The sequence below is a fragment of the Struthio camelus genome, chromosome 4, assembly GCF_040807025.1.
Source record: "Struthio camelus isolate bStrCam1 chromosome 4, bStrCam1.hap1, whole genome shotgun sequence".
NCBI lineage: Eukaryota > Metazoa > Chordata > Aves > Struthioniformes > Struthionidae > Struthio > Struthio camelus.
Genome location: NC_090945.1, coordinates 2897161 through 2915866, shown reverse-complemented (window position 1 = coordinate 2915866; position 18706 = coordinate 2897161). Strand labels below are relative to the sequence as shown.

General features: G+C 50.2%; 2 protein-coding genes across 2 annotated transcripts; one reads left to right on the top strand and one right to left on the bottom strand.

The window, feature by feature from the left end:
• Window positions 1-1179: 1179 nt before the first annotated feature.
• MBOAT4 (membrane bound O-acyltransferase domain containing 4) lies at window positions 1180-4722 on the bottom strand. Its single transcript, XM_009683746.2, has 3 exons — window positions 4508-4722; window positions 3781-3996; window positions 1180-3531 (listed from the first exon to the last, which is right to left on the bottom strand). The coding sequence occupies exons 1-3, from the start codon at window positions 4624-4626 to the stop codon at window positions 2622-2624; spliced, it is 1245 nt and encodes a 414-aa protein (XP_009682041.2). The 5' UTR covers window positions 4627-4722; the 3' UTR covers window positions 1180-2621.
• A 9619-nt stretch (window positions 4723-14341) lies between these two features.
• LOC104149860 (interferon-inducible GTPase 5-like) lies at window positions 14342-18014 on the top strand. The gene is given in 2 exon segments (XM_009683747.2): window positions 14342-14474; window positions 16527-18014. A coding segment is annotated over 1 exon segment (1305 nt). The 5' UTR covers window positions 14342-14474; window positions 16527-16557; the 3' UTR covers window positions 17863-18014.
• Window positions 18015-18706: the final 692 nt, after the last annotated feature.

Here is an 18706-nt window from a genome sequence, read left to right as displayed (position 1 = left end):
CCAATTCACCTCCAAGGCTCTGGGGAGAAAGTCGGGGACAGATTGCTTGGCTTTCTCCTCCCTCCTGCTTCTTCCCTTCACCTGGTAATTCACCTGTCTTTTGTTTCTAGCATTTAACCTCTTTACTGAGAGGTTAGCTGGCATGTGGGAGGTCAGGGCCATTGGCCTCTGGTCTGGGAGGCCCTTATTGCTGCTGGTGTTTGAATTAGAAACGCAAAGGGCTGGGTGCTGTGCAGATGTGCTCTTCCAACAGACGGGAGGTGATGGCAGCATGCTGGAAGAGGGAGAAGCAGCCGGCCTCCCTCCATCTAGATGTATGGGAGCTGCCTGGCTTAGCAGAGCTGCTGCTCAGAAAAGCTGATTTTTCAGAAGAGGGCAGCTTTTGCCCTCTTCCACCCCAGCATGAGGCAGAGCAGCACTGTCCTGCTCCTGGGCTCAATTATGCTGCCTGCAGAAAAGGGGCAGGACTGGGGCACCTTGAGAGAGCCCAGCAGCAGGCAGCTTCATGCAGGGAGACTGTCAGTAGCTCAGCTACCTGCTTCCAGCTCAAAATGGGGAGAAATTCATGAGTACTCTCCTCCAGCCTTGATTCCCCTCCAGAACCAGCGTGATTTCTTGGAGGAATTTTCAATCCCTAGGTTTTTTGACACTTTGTATGAATCTTTTCCAGGCTTCTCACCTGGATCTTTATCTGTTTGGCTGCGACTGCTGCTGATTGGGAGGGAATGGTTCCTTGACTGGGCGTTCATTTGTGATGGATTTCCCCCTGATTCCCGTAGGGAGGAAGCCTTGCACGTCCCTGCCTGCTGAAAGAATGCAGGATGGCTCCAACTGTGGTTGGCAGGGATTTTTTTTATACGCTAGCTTTCTCACATCTGACTCTTGTGTCTGCTCCTCTCCAACATAGGCATGACTCAGGAGCCTTCTGGCTCATCAGTACTGCTCTTGACCATCCTGGACACGTTGCTTTTGAACGCCTGGCCCTGGCCTGCTGCATGTGGTCTCACATGGACTGTGGGAGTGATTAAACAGCTGGAAAACCTGCCTAAAGGAGTCCAGAATGTTTTGTGTAGATAAGATGGAGAAATAAGCATGGATGTAGGGAACAAGATTGAGGCAGTTCTGCAGGACAGCACCAAAGGTTGCAGAGAGAGATGGGGCTATGACAAATACAAACTTAATGCCAACTGTGCTGGCCACAGAGAGATAGTTTATTTGGGGCAAGTGGCTTGCAAAGCTTGGGCTGGGCACGCAGCAGGACCTAAGGAGTGGCCAAACGTCCAGCTAGCCTGCATAAATAACACATGTGCAGATCCATTTTGCATGCTAAGTTTCAGCTTAGTGACAGCCACTGACCCTGATGCAGGTATTGTCCCAGGGCCTGCACTGTGTGGGATGTTAACCTGATCATATCACTTTCCCTTGATTTTGGGCATTTGAAACTGGATCTGGTGTTGGTCTTGGCACCCTGCAGCAGCATGACCCATAGAGCTGGCAATAATGTTTTAGCATTTTCTGCTATATTATATTGAGACTTGGTGGGTGACTTCTTCTCTCATATAAACAGAAATTCTTAGCTCCATGCTTCCCGTTACCTTCTGCTGTGGCATCCCATGTCTCCTCTCCAACCCAAATAGTCCTGGGCTTTTGGGTCCCAGGCCTGTGCTTGAACTGGAGAAGGGCACTAGGGGTTTCTCTGAGCCACTGTTGTGGGGGAAGAGACCCTGAGACTTGGCTCAATGCCATAACCAAGCTTGAGGACTCTGATGGCGCCCTTTCTCTTTGTCCATGTCCTCAGCATGCTCGGGCAAGCTGGGCCCTCCCAAGGCAGTAGCCCTGCTGTGCCAAGCTGGTGTTCTTGTCCTCCTTGGCCAGGATCCTCTGTAAGGATGGTGGAGGGGAGAGAGCATCCCTGTCCCCAGTAAAGCAGAGGGGCACAGCTAACCTGTGCCCTGGGGACCAAGCAGGTCACCCACTCTGGGGGACTGTAGGAGAGATCTAACTGGGCCCATAGCTCAGGGTCCACATGCTGCAGGGAAGGGGCCAAGGGGCAATTGCTGGCTGAGCATCACAGACCTGTCCACCTCTGTGGTACTGCTCAGTGCAAAAGGGGCCGCTTCTTGTCTTGTGCTGCCCCCAGACAGACTGCCAGCCCCTTTCCCTGTGCCTAGGCTCCCGGTGGCCTTTGTGTGCAAGAAAGCTGGCAGGTCATGGCTCCCTGCGCCCACCTGCCATCCCCATGGAGGGCAGGTCCCCAGGAGCTGGACACAGTTCTTGACTGGTGCGTTTATGGCACAGATGAGTTTGGTGGGAGGGGGATGTTGCAAGCTTTCTTACCTGGCATGAGGCTGAGACCCAAAGTCCCAAGACAAACACAGGATAGTCAGTGCTGTTGGGAGCTCTTCTGCTCAGTGGTCCCATGACCTCTCCTGCCCTGCTTCAGAGCATCCCTTGAAGTTGGGGAAAATCACAGGAGCGAAAGCCACCCCAGTTCTCCTGTTTCCTCTCTGTCTGTGAGCTGCTGTTATATGAGGCTGCTTGACAGATACCCCTCTTGCCTTGTGTGCTCATGTGTGTGGGGACACTCCTCAGATGGCAGCACAAGGTAGCTGAGGATGTGGTCAATTCTGCTTCGGTTTCTTGGTGAGCAGCAGCAGCAGTGCGAGGCTGTAAGAGAGGGGAAGGATGCTGTTGTAGGAAGTCCAGAGCAGGCGGAGTTTGGAGAAGCTCTCGGTCTCCACAGCCACCAGGATGTAGGCGATGATGAGCTGGGTGAAGAGCCAGGTTGCACCATGGTAGAGGAACTTTGCACCATGGGAGGCAGCCCGGGCACGGAGGAAGGGATGGATGCGGTAGTCGGCCTTCACCATAATGGCCCAGCATAGGAAACCAAAGACCTGCCCAGGCTGGAGGCCATGCCACCAGGCAGAGAAGGCAAAGGTGGCGAGGAGTGGCTGGGCTGGGCAACGCTGGAAGATGAGTCTCCTCAGCCAGCGGGATGTGCTCTTGTTCCAGGTTCGGGCAAAGACAGCCACGCGGTTGGTGGTCTCCAGAATCCACAGGTCACTGCCTGAAAGGTCACCCTGGCCTGCCTCCGGCCCGAAGCCTGCTGCCTCGAGGAGGGCCTCATCTAGCACCCAGTGCGAATAGTAGGCCAGCTTGAAGATCAGGGCTTGTGTCCACATGCTACACACACAGCTGAGGCCAGTGCAGCCCTGCATGGTGGCCAACTGACCCTCTAGCCCTGCATGCAGCACCTGCAGAGCCAGTGCACAGAGGCATCTCTGGCCAGCAGCTCCCAACGGATGGTAGGAAGTGCCCGAGAACTCAATCTGGGCCTGAAACCTCCTGAAGGAGCACAGGGGACCTCCTAGGAGGGCTGGAAAAAAGAGCAAGTAGCTACAGAGAGGCAATGCTCGCTGCAAAAGCCCCTGGCTGGGCTGGAGTGTCACAGTCCCTTCATGAACATCCAGAGCCAGAGATGTAGCCTTCTGGGTCAGCAGCATGATGGCAGAGAGGACAACAGCTGACCTGGATGGAAAGCACCGCGGAGCTGCTGTGAGTCTTTTGAAGGGAGCATTAGAGGCGCAGCAGCAATGCTGTATGTGGAGGATGTGCTTCCCACATCCTCAGCATGCACAGGGGACATGGTGAGGGGAGGCCAGCTGCTGGGGAACAGCAAGCTCGCTTGGCTCAGGGGCTCTCTGCCCTTCTGAAATGCCCAGCAGGGTTCCAAGCTCTCCGAGGGGAACAGGAGGGAGGCAGAGTTGGGGGGGTTACCTGGTGTCCTGTGGGTCGAGCTCTTGGATCCTCAGGCCCAGATGGCAGAGAGTCTGCCAGGACATCTGGAGGCTGAAGACCCAGGTGTGGACACGTGCTGGGCTGGCGGAGAGGAGGATGAGCACGGAGCCAGCCACGGGGATGAGGAGCAGCATGGCGAAGCTGCCCATGGCTGTGCTGGCAAGGAGGCATCCTCCACCAAGCAGGGAGAGGTACCTGGAAGGGAAGGAATGCCCTTTGACTGGCTTTTAGGAGAAAAGAGGCTTGACACTCCTGCTCCAGTGTTGACAGTGGGGCTCAACCCAGGTCCAACAGCCCTGTAGCCTCCCATAGGGCCTAGAGGCCACTGAGGCCACTGGGGCCATCATGGCTGTAAGTGGTAATGGGGTGAACCAGGACCAGTGTTGCTGGCCCTGGCCCTTGCCCCCCATCCTAGCCATGCCCAAAGCAGTCTCCATTCTCTGCCTTGCTCCCTCGCCCATGCGCCCATCTTGATACACCACTAAACCCCCTCTCTGACGACACAGAAGCGTTGGACAAGGCTGTTTTGGCCTTAACTACCCCAAACTGGCCCCACCATACAGAAGGGATGAGGACCAGCCCACATTTGAGACATTACAAATGCCCCATCCATGTCAATCAGGACTCGACATGCTACACCTCTGGCCAGGAGAGCCACTGAAAGCCATCAGCGGTCAGCTCAGCCGCAGGGGCAATGACCACATACCGGGCAGTTGGAGAGAGGCGCCCTGAAGCACTGAGGTGGTGGAAGAGAGCAGCGAAGGGGAAAGCCGCCAGCTGGTATGAGGCCACGGGGCAAAGGACAAGCAGGTTTGCCCAGTGCATCGAGCCACTTGCTTCTTTGATGTCCTCTGATGCCTGGAGAAAGGACCGAGCTGCAGACTGCTCTGGCTCTTCTTTATATGTGGTAGGACTACACCACAAACTGAAAAAAAAAAAAAAAAAAAAAAAAAAGAGCGGAGCCAAGGAAACGGAGGTATCTGCAGGAACAGGAGCACAGTGTTTGCGTTCGTCAGTGCTGACTCCTTGAAGCACCTCTGTCCGAAGGTTTGTGTGCAGGTGGAAAAAATTTAGGCTTGGTGTTTGCTCTGTCAGCCGCTTGAGCCATTGCCCTGGAGTGAGAGCAAGCCACCAAGATAAGAACCTCTTTGCGTTGCCAAGTGCATCAGGCTGGGATGTATTTCAGGGCAAATCCCCATTCACATCCAGAGATTTATCAGGCTTGGTCTTTCCTCTCAGCTCAGACCTTCACTCTCAGGAGCTGTGGCTTTCTCCCAGCTCTTGCCTCACAGGAGGCCACCTCATGGGGTGGCAGTGGAGAGCTCCTGGTATTTACATCCCTGGTCACAGAGAGGAGAAGATGGGTCCTGCTGCTCTGCAGTGGGGCCCCAGTACTCAGACCAGGTCACAGGGCCTTTTCATTCACCAGAAATAGTTCTATTCTTCCCAAGCAGTTTTTCTTCAAGAAAATGAAGAAATACAAAAAATGGAATCCCTGAAATACATGTCATAGTAGAAATCAGCTGTTGCTGATAAGCTCTTTAAATTGCACATTCATTCAAAAATATGTGATATGGGAAGGCAAAAGCTCCAGACCAGATGTGAAAAGTGATTTGAAGACTGATCGCTGGGGCGATCTGGAGTGAGTTATTATTGCTCTCCTAATGTCAGCTCCAGTATTTCATGCTAAATAGGCAGAAAGCCCAAGAAAATCAACCTGCAAGACTTCGCACTTTTTTGGGGGGGACAGGAGATGTAGTTAGAAAACCCAGAAAATTCAAAAGAAATGGAAACACAGCTTTTCCTTAAAACTTGGTTGGTATCTGCTTTATTTTAGGCATATGAAAAGGTAAGTTAAGTGTCATTGCAGAGAGAAATACTATAAAATTTCCTTCTGGAGATAAAAGTAACATATTGGAGGACAGGAGAAATAAGGTTTTCCTCTTCTTGAGATGAATGCGTCAAAATACTTAGTCTTTTGACCATCAGAAAATAAATCCTAATCTTAAAAAAGATGAAGCCTGACATTTATGAAGGTTTCTACTCTTCACTGAGCTTTTCAAGCTGTCGTGATGTTGGAAAGCTCACCCTGTTATTTGAGTGGATTATTTGGTTATGAGCAGGCAGGAGAAATCATAGATGATCAGTTAGTTCCTGGGATTAGTCATTAGTCATCCATTTTGGAAACTTGGTGCCAAACCGTGCGAGTGGGGTTAAATGTTGTGTGTCATTAAATTCCCTGTTTCTGGGTCATGTCACAAAACCCATGTCTAATTCGGAAGAGCGTCCGCTTGCCACTGAGGATCTCCAAAGAGGACTAGCGGGCACCCTGCTGCAAATCTTTCACCCGCAGAGCTGATAAACAGCTTGTTAAAACCAATAAGTTTTTCACAAGATTAAGTGACTCTAATACATTCGGACTGGTGGAAATTCCAGTATTTGAACAGTTAGTTTATTTTCAGTTAAAGTTGAACCCCCAGGACCATCTCAAATATGCAAGAAAACTGCTCCACCTAGAGAGCAAAGGATTCAGTTATGCAAAGTCTGCACTTAAAATCGGAAGGTGAGCTGGGGCCTCCTGAGCAGTTTCTGAGTTACTCTGTTGCCTTGGCTAACTCTGGGTTCACATATTGTCTCTGGACATGGTCAGTATGGAGCATTTTAAATATGTGATGTAAAATTTTGGTTATGCCTTTGATTTCTGAATCCCTTGGAGTTTCGCCTACACTGCTGGCGTCTTTGGGACCAAAGCCCCATGGGGAAAAATGACTTGCAGTGAATGCTACAGAGAAACTGGCTCTTTGTTTTGCCATATTTGTTCAGGGTATATTTTAAGAACAGAACATTAAGCATTTGCAGTATATTTGTGATAACACTGGAAGGAAGCTTCTTCCATGCCAATTTTGGCATGAGTAGCATGCAGCAGCAGCCTGGTTTCACCGGATTTGTCCTGCCAAATCCATGGAGCTCAGCACTGACTTTGCTGAGCAAATATTTTTCAATACCTTTGCAGTATCTGTTTAAGCAATTCACTGCTATGGTTCTGCAAAAATGCCCTTGCTTTACAGGAAGCAGAAATGAATTTCCCCAGTGGCGCTGAAAATGTTGTGACACACTGCGCAGTCCTCTAATTTTATACGATAAGATACTAGGCTGTGGACACGGGGTCTTGAAGCCATAGGGAAGCATGAGAGAGAGCTTTAATTGCTTCATTTCTATGTACTACACAAGAAACGACCCTGTTCCTTTTTGAAGGATGAATTACTTGGTAAGACAGCAGGCGAGACAAGTGGGATGAACACTTTCAAGGTAAACGGTAGGCACAAACTTGGTACAGATATGATTCAGATGTGGTACAGCCTTGGACTAGTACCTGAAGGGTTTATAGTTGCTTTCTTGGTGGAATATAGTACTGTTTTGGGATAGTTTGGGTTGCTTATTTTAGTGTAGCCTGCACTGATTTGCTGCAGGATGCACTGCAAAGTGAAGGACGTAAAGCAAAAGCAAAAAAAGGTATTTTAAGGAAAAGCCAGACTGGTTCTTGCTAGAGAAAAGCAAGCAAATAGGAAAGAAGGAAGCACATTAAAATAGGGTCCAGGATGCTGGGACTGAACTCCTGTCTCAGTCATTCTCTATGACCTTGGGAAAGCCACTCAATTTACGTGGAGTTTCCTACCTACAAATAGGGATGATATTCTCTGTCTCCCTGTGGTATTATAACGTAGAATCCATTAGAAACCTTGGGACTTAAATTCAGCTGTGATGAGCAGGATATGAAAGTACCTAAATATAAAAACAAGGAATTAAAAAATAAATGTAATGGTTCATTAAAATACAAAAATGTAAAAATTATTCCTTTGCTCTCAAGTGCCAGCCCTACCACCAGCTTTGTGCTACTTGTTGTCTTAACTGATTTGCTGACTGCTGGCTGCAAATGGCCCGTTGCTACTTTTGGCGAGGGCCTTTTTTCCCCCCCTGGATAAAAAGCTGGTTGTTTAATCCCAGTAGTTTAACTCATGGAGGCCTGAGAAGGCCATCTGTGCCCTATGGTAATGTAGCTTTGAGCTAGGTCCTGCAAGTCCTCTTGGCTGGCTCTGGACCTCCAGGGACGGCTAGTCAGTGGCACATCAACAGTTAGGGAAACTAGATAAAATTCAAAAGCTTGGCTTTGGTTTGGGTAAAGCCTGTCTTCCTGAGTGGCCAGCTTCACTGAACTGCCTGTCTCACTGAACAAACAGCCTGGCCTTAATGCTGGGATGGATTTGAATGCTAAGCAATAGCCCCACATCTTCTGCCACTGGAAAAGGGGGAGGGTTGATCCAGAGTCCCAGCTGGTGATGAGGGGTCTGTTGACAGTTAATCTACGCCTTATATAAATAGACTTTGTGAAATGCTGACTAGTTTTTGCCTTGACAACTGCTCCCTTCAGATTTACCATGTTCCCTGGTGAGGTGTGCTTGAACACAGAAAGGGCTGTTCGTGAGACAGAGACCCAAGGTGGAGGTGATGATCCTAGGGATAGTTGGCGCAAAGGGAAGAACCTTGGGGATCCCTGTAGAATAACAGCACTGCAATGGAAGAGGATCTCCTTCAAGAAACTTAGCCCAGAAGTTTGATTCTGGAAAAGGAACCAGGCAAGCGCTTCCAGGCTGTTTCACAGAGCAGAATCGCCAAAATCTCCACTGGGGCAGACAGTCTTGGCAGCAGGACAGTATGCATTGTGTTTGCAGTATATATCATGTTTGCAGTACGCGTTCTGCTTGCATTCGTGATAACTTTTCTGGCTTTGGACTGTGACACAGCCCTTTTGATCTTTTTTTTTTTTCTGTGAAAGTACCCTTCGATTTTCAGTTTACACTGAGGTGTGCTTTCTTTCCCCGGCTTCACAAGAGGAGTCACACTGTTGATTTATAAATGTAGATGTGAAGAATGAAGGCCTGGAAAACAAATGACCTTTAAACTCAGCAACCAAAGTGAACTAAGAGATGATCTGCAGAGAATTCAGGTCCTTTCAGTGCAAATCCCTCTGTTGCACATTTTGTGTGAGTGTTGCTGTTTCTGCCTGTTACTGCTGGGAACACAAACAGTACAAGCTGGGCAGTGGGAGAGGCTCAACCCTTTCTTCTTGTTGGAATGCAGGGTTCCAAGCAAGCTTGTGTTTATGCACTCATCAAAATGCACTGAACTCATTTACATTGATATCTGCAGGAAGCATCACCAAAAAAGTCCCTTCATCCTCCTCTTCAGGCAGAATAGCTGGTGAAGCGATGCAGGCATCTGCTCCGCTTGCTGTGAACAACATAGGTACACACACAAGCCTTAGCAAGACTAGAAGTACATTCCATTTAGTTTCAAACTAACCATAACACCAAGGTTCAAAGTCATGGTCCTGGGTACTAAGCAAGTCTCATAGCTCCTGTGAGATGTTTCTCGTGGCTCCAGGTCAGTACAGGGATGGCTTCAGTGTTTTCTGGGAACACAAAAAGCATGGTGATGCCTTCTATAAATACATCATTCCAGTCCTGCTTGCTGATCTTGTACAGTGTAGTGTACAACTAACTGTGTTTCAGTGCCAGATGCCTGCAAAGCATTTAAAAGAAGTCGTTGAAAAAATAGCATGGTAAGATAGATAGTAAGTCCTGCTCTATTTTCATGCACCTTTTTTCTGGGACACATTCCTTGTAGTTTCCATTTTCATTTTATTTTTTTCTTTCTTTAAGCTCTTGCGTTGCCAGATGTCACCCAGAAACATATATATAGCCTTCGATCTGCTTGCCACAAAGGACAAAACTTGTTTGAAGCCTTCAGTCAAACTGCTTCAGTTAGTCATTTGCCACCAGCGTATTTCTGCAGCTTTTTCATTTTTAGTATTTTGCTGCCACTTTTTAAATTTATATGACAGATAGCACTGGGAATAATGTCAACAATAAAAAAACAATAGTTAAAAGAGTTACGGAGCCATTTAGCTTTCTGGCTTGCTGCTTGCTTAAATGATATGAACGCAGGTGTGTGCAGAGCATTAGTTCAACTCTCGCTATACAGAAAAGGCATTTAGAAGAATAAACTATTGCTGGCATGTCAGATGATTGTGGGAAGCAGTATTAAAGTGCTGCCACTTGCTTCAGTGCAAGTGACTGACTTGTGGAGAGTAACTAGGGTCCAGTTTGCCTGCTCTGGGGGCGCTCGCTGTGAATGATGCAGGCTGCTGGGAGCCTGAAAACCCCTGCCAGTTCCTCTGGGACATCTCCTCCTGTCTCTAGCTATTGTTTGTTTTTGTTTTTTGTTTTTCTAAAGGTGGCTGTTGTTTGTTGCCTCTGCTCTAGAATTAAAGAGCAAGAAAAAATTGTAAAGTTATCGCGTATTGCGGGCAAAACGTTGCATTTGTTGCAAGCTGGTCCCCTTGATCAGAGGGCTCTTCTCATTTAGTGTGTGCTCTTTCCAGCAACACCTTTTGTAACTCCTAGTGGGCATGTCCAAGGATTGATTACTGGGCACCTAGCACTGCTTGGACAGTTTTAGGGACGCACTGGTATTTTCTGCCCGGCTGGGACCACTTTCATCTTGAGATTTAAACCCTCACACAGTTTCTCTGACTTCAAAAATACTGGATAAATCAGCGCTTGGCTCAAAACTAGAGGGATATCTTTCGAGTCATCTAAGTTCATGCAGTTTACCGTAGGACCTGGAGGTGGTAAAGTGTTAGGAAGTGCCCTAAAATGCATATGTACATGCTTGCTTCAGCAGCAGTGTAAGGAAGACAAGCGGCTTGAAAGAAAAAAGATGTAGGGCTTGTTGCTTTTGGCTATACTATCAGTTACCTGTTCATGAAACTTTCAGACTGTTTTAGAAGGCAAAACTAGGGAGGCCTGCAAAATCAGTCTGCTGAATTTACCTGGGGGCGGGGGGGAAGAAGCTGAAGATAACGAGAGCTGAAGCCTGACAAAAGCTAAAAGGGTTTGCTAGGACCTAGCTCTGTTTGTCCCATTAAGCGCATATTAGAGAGCACGTCTGTTTGGTGAACATGGGCACAGGAATGGAGCAATGCTAACACCCGGGGGATGAGGGTGCTTTGCAGCTCGCTTGTGCAGTGGTGGTCTTTCTGTGAGGTGGACATAAAGCGACTTATCCACAAATGGGTGTGATGACAGTCCGTGGAGGCTGGTATGCTTTTGATTTGACACAGCGCTGAAGGTGTTACTCAGCAAAAGGGGCGTTTGGGAGAGAGGTGACATATTTCCCCAAGAAGCAATTCCAGTTCTGAGCAGCCCTGACTATTTGGTGGTGCTGTGCTGCCCTCAGGTGGGATATTTTTAGCACTATCCCAATTTTCAGTGTCAGCCTTCATGAAATTAGCGCTTCTGAACTGATGGGGATGTGCCCCGCGAAAGGCCGGTGTCTCTACCTTTTGTGTAGGAAAAATCCAGCTCGGACAGCTGGATTTACCTGAGGTGATTGAGAAAGACGCAGGTTGCCTGACGACCCCTGGGTAAACGCCATCTCCGGTCCGCGGTTAGTTTGGTGTCCTGCAAAGCAAAGCAAGCAGCAACTCCTCCCTTCCCCATAGCTGTCAGTCATGTCCAGACTGTCACAGCTACTGGCCCTCAACTGGCTGCTAGTTCAATGACTCTGGGGAGCGATGCTGCTGCTATTGGCTCTGCAATGCTTCTCATTTCTTCCTCCCAGCGGGGACATTAGAAAATATAGGGCGTGTGTACGCGTGCAGTGTGTGTGTATAAACTAAATCCGAGAACAGCTAGCTTGTCCATCAGGAAGCCTTTGTAAGGCTCTGCCTTGCTCCCACGTCCACAAACTCGTTGGCAGTTCCGTAGTGCGTCTTGCCCAAAATGTAAGTGCTGCAGCTTGGTGTTTTGCTACGCTCTTCAGCGGACGTGCTGGGAAGTTCCCCAGGACACCTGCTCCACGTTCAGGTTGCGTGGAAAGACGTACGGCCAAAGGAGCGGAAAAAAATCAAGGCGTTAAGGGAGGGAAGCCAGCGGGATGGCGGTGGTGGTAGTTAATGCCACAGCCCCTTCCAGAGCCATGTGCTGAGGCAAGGGGGAAAGAGGAGATGTGTGCTCCAGCGAGTGTTTTCTGACACTGAAATATGTGTTCGGAGACAGGGGATGGAGACAGATGTGTGTACTCCTTGCCATCCCCTTCTCCAATAATATCAGGTAAGTTTCTCCAGGTACTACTGAGAAGTAAAACTGTACCTAGTAGCTGTGGCATGAGTACCAGCTCTGGCCATAAAAGCAAAATCAAGGCCCAAAGCCATCACAGAGAAGGCTCTGCATTGAAATTGCATAAGTGACTTTGGGTTATTTATGGATGTAAAGTTGGGGTTACAGAGCAGCTGGTGTTTCAGAGGGCCCACATAAAGTCTTTTCTCCGGCTCTGCTGCTTTTAACTAAGTCAGGCCTGTTATCAGCCAAGAGAAAAGACAAAAGACTATCTTCAAACCTGCCAAAGCTCTGTAGCACCAGCTCTCCCAGAATATTCCCGGTTTTTCCTAGTTTAAAGCCGTCCTTACTTGGTTGGCCAATCTGCTGGCAAAGATCCGTGTGCTCTGCTTAGTGAAGTGGATCCTGTCTCTCCCAAGCAGATGTCAATCTTCAGACAGGGCAACCCTGGTGCCACCCTGTTGCCACCACCAGCTGTGCAGCCAGTTGTTGATTCGTGGCATCCTTGCACTCCTCCTTGTGTCCTTCCCCCTCACTGGCAGGATGGAGGAGAGAACCTGTTCATTAGCTGTTCTCCAGGACCCTTCTGGTCTGCTTGGGCCCTGCTGTGCTGTCCCTCTAGCAGATATCAGGGCCTGTGAACATGGGGCTCCTACTAGCTTTGATACTTTCCAAGTTGCCCTGGCAGTATCATTGGTGCCCACATGTAAGAGCAGCAGGGGTAACAGTCAGAGAGGTGGACAAGCTTTGGCGGTCTCTCCACATCATTTTGGATCCAAGGCTCTGGTGTTACAGAAATGGCCTGACCCTAGGTTTCTGTTGAGCGGAGTCACACACAGTCTTGCATTAAGTGAATTTATTAGTGGTACAGTGACAGAATAACAGCTCAAGCTGGGTGCCTCTGGGGAGGGACACAGAACATAAGAATTCTTGAGTAATTATACTGTTACAGTCTTATTTCCTCACCTGCCAGTGAAAGTCTCTCCAGTCCTCCTCCTGAGTCAGTGGTCTCTTTCCTTTTGACTGGTTCACGTCTACATCCCAGGACAGTTGTTTTGTTCCTGCTTTACAGTGCCTTATCTTATCTGAAGGTTAACCATTACCTCTGTTCATTCTGCTCTGTATCCTTGAGGGCTGGTTCTAACTGGTTTTGCAGTTCCATGGTCAGCAATGTCTTTCAAGTTCATTTACAGTTCAGTCCTGCTGCCTGCAGGCTTCATCTACTTTAGGCATTAGTGCTGGAGCTAAATTAGTTACAACAATTGCCTTTTCTAACGCTGGCAAGCAGTAATCCTCTCTAGATGACCGGTCAGGTCTGTAGATGGGTGCCTCTATCATCTGCAGCAGGGAGTAACCCACCCTAATCGCTCACCACTTTCTCCGCCATAAGAACAATTGAACGTCAGCATCGTAGAAAACTCTACTAGCAGGAACGTCGTTCAGAGAGCCTTTATTCACACATGCCGACAGCTGCAGGCATGCGCAAAATACAGGTCAGACAGAGGCTTCCCTGCTTAGAATAAGCCAACAATTATATACAATTCTTAGGGTGGTATAGGCACTACCTGATTGGCTAAATGTACAATAGGGAGCTAAGAGCACAGGGCGTTTTCCACTAGTAACCTCTGCAACTTCTAACTGGCTTCATCCAGTTTGACTTCCTGTGTTTTACAATGTACCAGACCTCATGCAAGTTTCAAGACTTCATTTGTTGCTCTGTCTTAAGGTGGCAATGAGTGGTAAAAAGAAGTCAATCTTGCTACTCCGGATTCTTTTTTGCTTCCACATTTGAATGGGATGCCCAGAGAAGAGTGGGCTCCCCGTCCCAGGCAATGTTCAAGACTTGCCTTGACAGGGCTCTGGATAACCTAAGCCATGCTTCCAAGAGAAAGTCAGACCAGGCAATCTCCAGAGGTCCCTTCCAACCTGGACTTTTCTGGGATTCAATGTCCTGGGGCAGGGGCCAACGCAAGGAAGGCTGGGCAGTCCTGTGGGTCAGGCTCTTTGGAGGCTGACCTCAGAAGAGGCTGTTTGGGACTCTGCTGGCTCTGAGGGCTATGGACCTTCCTCAAGAGTCAAGATGATATCCACTGCGGACAGGAGTGCTGTGGGGTGTCTGTGTGGCAGGAGCAGTGAGGGGTAGCTGGCTATGCACGCGGGCTTCCTCCTGCCTTTCCTGCTGTGCTGTTAGAAACTCCCATTAGTGAGCAGCGAGATTTTTTTTCCCTGCCAGCTGAGCTGACTTCCCCTGGGTTTGTGGAGAAAACTCCAGCTGGTGGTTTGTCGGGAGCCTCCTTAAATGCAAACCCAGCCTTCCTGGCTGCACATCAAACCTGGGCTGAACATTTAAAATGCGACAGAGCAAGAGATTGCTGGGAGGGAAGGAAAGCAGGAGCACAAGGACTGTGCAGACCAGCCAGGAGCCTTTCCTTCCTCCTCAGCTGCTGTGCGGAGGTGTGAGAGCTCCTTTGGGCACCCCTGCCCAGGTGCCAGGTACTGCTGCCGAGGCGCGAGGGAGCAAGGGGCTGGGCAGCATCCTTGGGGGATGAGGGAGAGGTTGTACTGTGTTTGTCAGGGGAAGAAAAGCAGAATGCCACTTTCCATGGGACTGGGGTTGTCTGTGAGTTGATGGTCCAGATCAGCAAATTGGAGAGGGGAGTTTAGCGCCCCCCACGCTCACCCACCCACCCACCCATCCACCCTCTTCTTGTTATGATCTTGCTTTCTACGGGACTTTCAGTCTCCTTGGAGGACATGGGTCTCCGTGCAGGGAATGTGTGTGATTCCAGCAGAGCATCTACAAGGCAGCAGGCCCCCAGCTGGCACCTCGTGGTCAGAGCTGCCCCCAGGTGCACAAGTGGTGGAAGCAAGTCCAGTGTGGACAAGGGCTAGGGCTGGGGCTGGCCTTGCAGCTGCCCTGGAGGAGTCTGAGCATGTGAGGATGAGGATGCAGTCAAGGGAGGTCCCAAGTCTTTTCCAGGCACTCTCGCTCACCCCAGTACTTGTGGGTAGCCTTCGTTACAGGACTGGGTAGGGAATACCTCGCTGATGATTAGACTGTTCAGATTGCGCTGTGGCTTTCTGATTTGCTGTTGCTGTTGCTGGTGCTCCCAGTCTGCTTGTTCTGAGCCCTTCTGGACACTCTTGGACTTCCTGATGATCATCAGGTTGTTTGCACAGCTTGGTACGTGCTCCTGTGGAGCACACAAAACTATGCTATTGTTTAGGACAGGTGGTTTCATGTTTCACCTCCCACAGCAAAAAGAAGGTTAACACTCACAGGCGTCTGCAAAAAACTATCCTAACTCAGCCTACTTCCTGCCAACTGCTACATGGGCTAGTTACCAGGGCAGGAAGTGCTTTTGCTTCCTGCAGGGTGCCACTGGGGAGTCTGCTAGTGGCTCTAAGTGCCTGGGAGAGGCAGCTGGTGCTGGTCTCTGAAAAGCTGTCAAAGAGCAACTGTGCACAAGCCAGAAAGAGACAGGATCCTCTGGCCCACCCCACTCTGGGCTCCCCTGCCCGTCTGCCCAGTGCTTGGGCCCATTTTCCAGCCATCCCCTCTGAGACAAGGCAACCCCTTCCACTCAGCTATTGTCCCTCAGCTGAGACTGACCCCAAAATACCTCTTCTGCTGATTCCTCATCGCTTCCTAGCTCTGATCCCTCTTCTGCATCCTCACACCACCTTTGCCCAGGCTCCCCAGGGCTCCTTCTGCCTCCCAGCATGCACAGCCTCAGAGTTCTTCCTTGTACCCCAGCATATCATGCTCCCCTTCTCATGCACTGGGGGTCTTCCACGCCCTCTTCCAGCCCTATGCCTCCTGCCTGGCCATCTTCTGGCCGGAGACACAGGCCTTTGGCACGTGCACCATCTGGGCAATGTGCGAGGGCAGGCGGGTCCTGCTGATGGGAATGCGTGCTCGTGACCAAAAGCGAGGGTGGGTTGGCGAGAGCTGGTGCTGCTCCCTGATGGGCAGCCCTGGGGTCAGGGCAGGGGGCTGTGATGCTCTTGCTCAGGGCTTGGGGACACATGTTTGGGAACCATGAGAGGAGCAGACCTGAGTCAGCCAGTGGGCTCTTGCACCCCTCCATGCGCACTCGCTGAAAGCCACAAGGGGCTGACCCAGCTGGAGTGTCTGTCCTGGAGGCATTTGCCTGAGGGGAAACCAGGCCTGTGCTGGGGAAGCTGAGCTTCTCTCCAAGGCATCTTGGAGCTGCAGGCTTTGAGCAGAGAAGCTAAAGCCTCTCCCATCCATATGAAGCTCCACTCTGGAGCACTGGACTGGCTCTCCTGTGCAGGGATGCCCCAGGCCCCACGGGGAGCCGTGCTGCAGACCTTCTCCCAAGGGAATGCCTCTTGGGTAATCCCTTGGGTGGCCTGAATCCTAGGCTTGGCTGAGCTTCACCGTGGCTGGCAGAGGGCACTGGGGATGCTGGAAAAGCTGCTTTGGTGCTCACGCTCTGCCTGAGGCTCATGTTTGGAGCTGAATTCCTCTTTCTGCTTGCTGCTATGAATGGAAAGATAACGCCTGTCCTCTTCTTCCAGGCTGACTGGGCACCCACTCACTGCAGCTGCCATGGCCAGCGCTGATGCAGACTTGGAGGCAGAGGCACTTCCCCATATTTTGGAACGAGACATGAATGAGATAAGGGCTGCAGTAGAGAAAGGAGATCTCACATCAGCAGCTGCAAAAGCACAAGACATCTTGGCTAATGAGGAAAAGATCCTGCTCCACATCGCTGTAACAGGTGAATCAGGCTCTGGGAAATCATCCTTCATCAATGCCATGCGTGGCCTGGAGGACTATGAGGAGGGCGCCGCTGAGATTGGAGTGATAGAGACAACGATGAAATGCAGATCTTATCCTCACTCCCAGGACTCCCACGTGACTTTCTGGGACCTGCCTGGGATTGGATCACCCGAGTTCAGACCAGACACCTACCTTAAGCAGGTGTAATTTGATCGCTATGACTTCTTCATCATCGTCTCCTCCAGCCGCTTCACATGCAATGATGCGCTTCTTGCAGAGAAAATTCAGGCTCTGGGGAAGCAGTTCTATTTTGTGCGCTCCAAGGTGGATCAAGATGTAAGCAATGAGTGAAGACTCTACGATGAGGAGGGAGTCCTGAAAGCAAAAGGGAAGAGAGCTACTGAGATCCGGTCACAGCAGTATAATGAGATGGCAGTCCTGGATAGGATCAGGCGGGAGTGTGAAAGCAACCTGAAAAATCTGGGCATAAGCTCCCCTCAAGTCTTTCTTGTCTGCAGGGATGATTTTAGCACAGTGTACGATGGTCCCAGACTATTGCAAACCATTCTGGATGATCTGCCAAGTCAGAAGAAACTCAGCTTCCTACGGCCCATGGCCATCACTTCCATGGAGGTCCTGGAAAAGAAAAAGAAGGAGCTGATGAAGTATATCTGGCTGAAAAGCCTTGCGTCATGTGGAGCATCTACTGTTCCCATCCCAGGTATTTCTACCGCTGTTGATACTGCAATCCTGGTGGCATCCCTGAAAGAGTACTGTAAGACCTTTGGACTGGCTGAGGAACACCTCAAGAAACTTGCAAAGCAGGTGAGGAAGCCTGTTGAAGAGCTGAAGGCTGTCATAAAGTCCCCCCTGCACCACGAAATATCCAAGGAGCTTGTTGCTAAGCTGTTGACCCAAAGCATTGGGGGTGCTGTGCAGTATCGTCTGCTTCTGCTTAAAGGCATCCCCACAGTCTGGCAGGTGATAGGCTCTCTAGTGGCTGCAGGAATTAGTTTCCTCAGCACCTTCTTTCTGTTGAGGGATTTTCTGTCTACTGCTGCTGCTGATGCCAAACGTATTCTGCAGAAGGTTTTAGAGGGGACGACTCAGAATAGCCACATCGAAAGCTGAACAGAAAATGTGTGAGAGGTTGTGGGGAGCTCCCAAGAGCAGAAGGGAGAGGGACTGAGTCCAGGCAGCTGAATTCTCCAAGGGTGGCCAATGCTTTGCTGTCTGCAAGTGCTGCAGGGTGCTCTGTCAGCACCTGGGAGCAGGTTGAAGTGCTGAAGCTTTCTGTGTTAATGTTGCAAGAACAGTCACGGCAGGCCCCGTCTGGGTTTTTCAGGGCGGACAAGGGTATTTTGGCATACCTGCTATAAGGATTTGCCCCAGTTCAGGATATTTAGGTATGTCGGGGGCGGGCAATCGCCCTATCTCCCCGTCCCATCACTCGTTCACAGGGTCGCTGACCTGAAACAGTGAGGTAGTTTCAGGGTGAGGAAAGGGGGGAAAGGCCTTGGGGGGGGGTCCCTACCCCACCATTGGGTGCACAAGGGCACCAGGCTTGAAGATCCCTTGAGTATCAGCCCAGGCTCTAAGTCCTTCTAATATCCATGCGTGGACCAGTGTCATAGTAGAACCCTTAATAGATTGAAAGTTATGTTTTGGGTCTGCTAGAAAGGTTTTATTTGTGGTTTGTATGTCCTGTCAATCATGCTGTCCTTTGTGTTAGTTGGCCCTTGTGTCCCACCCTGATGTTATTAAATCATTGGTGGGGGTGACTGTCAATCAAGGGGAACATTTTGGAAGGGGAGCAGACCTATAGGCGCTGGTTGGCAGGCAGGTCCCCACGTGCTGGTGAAGCAGATCCGGATGGACTGTGACCAATGGCAGTGTGGCACAACATGGTCCCCCCCATTTGGGGTGTGGGCTGCTAAGAGCTTCCCGCTGGGCGGTGGCCCCCCGTGCGCAGGGT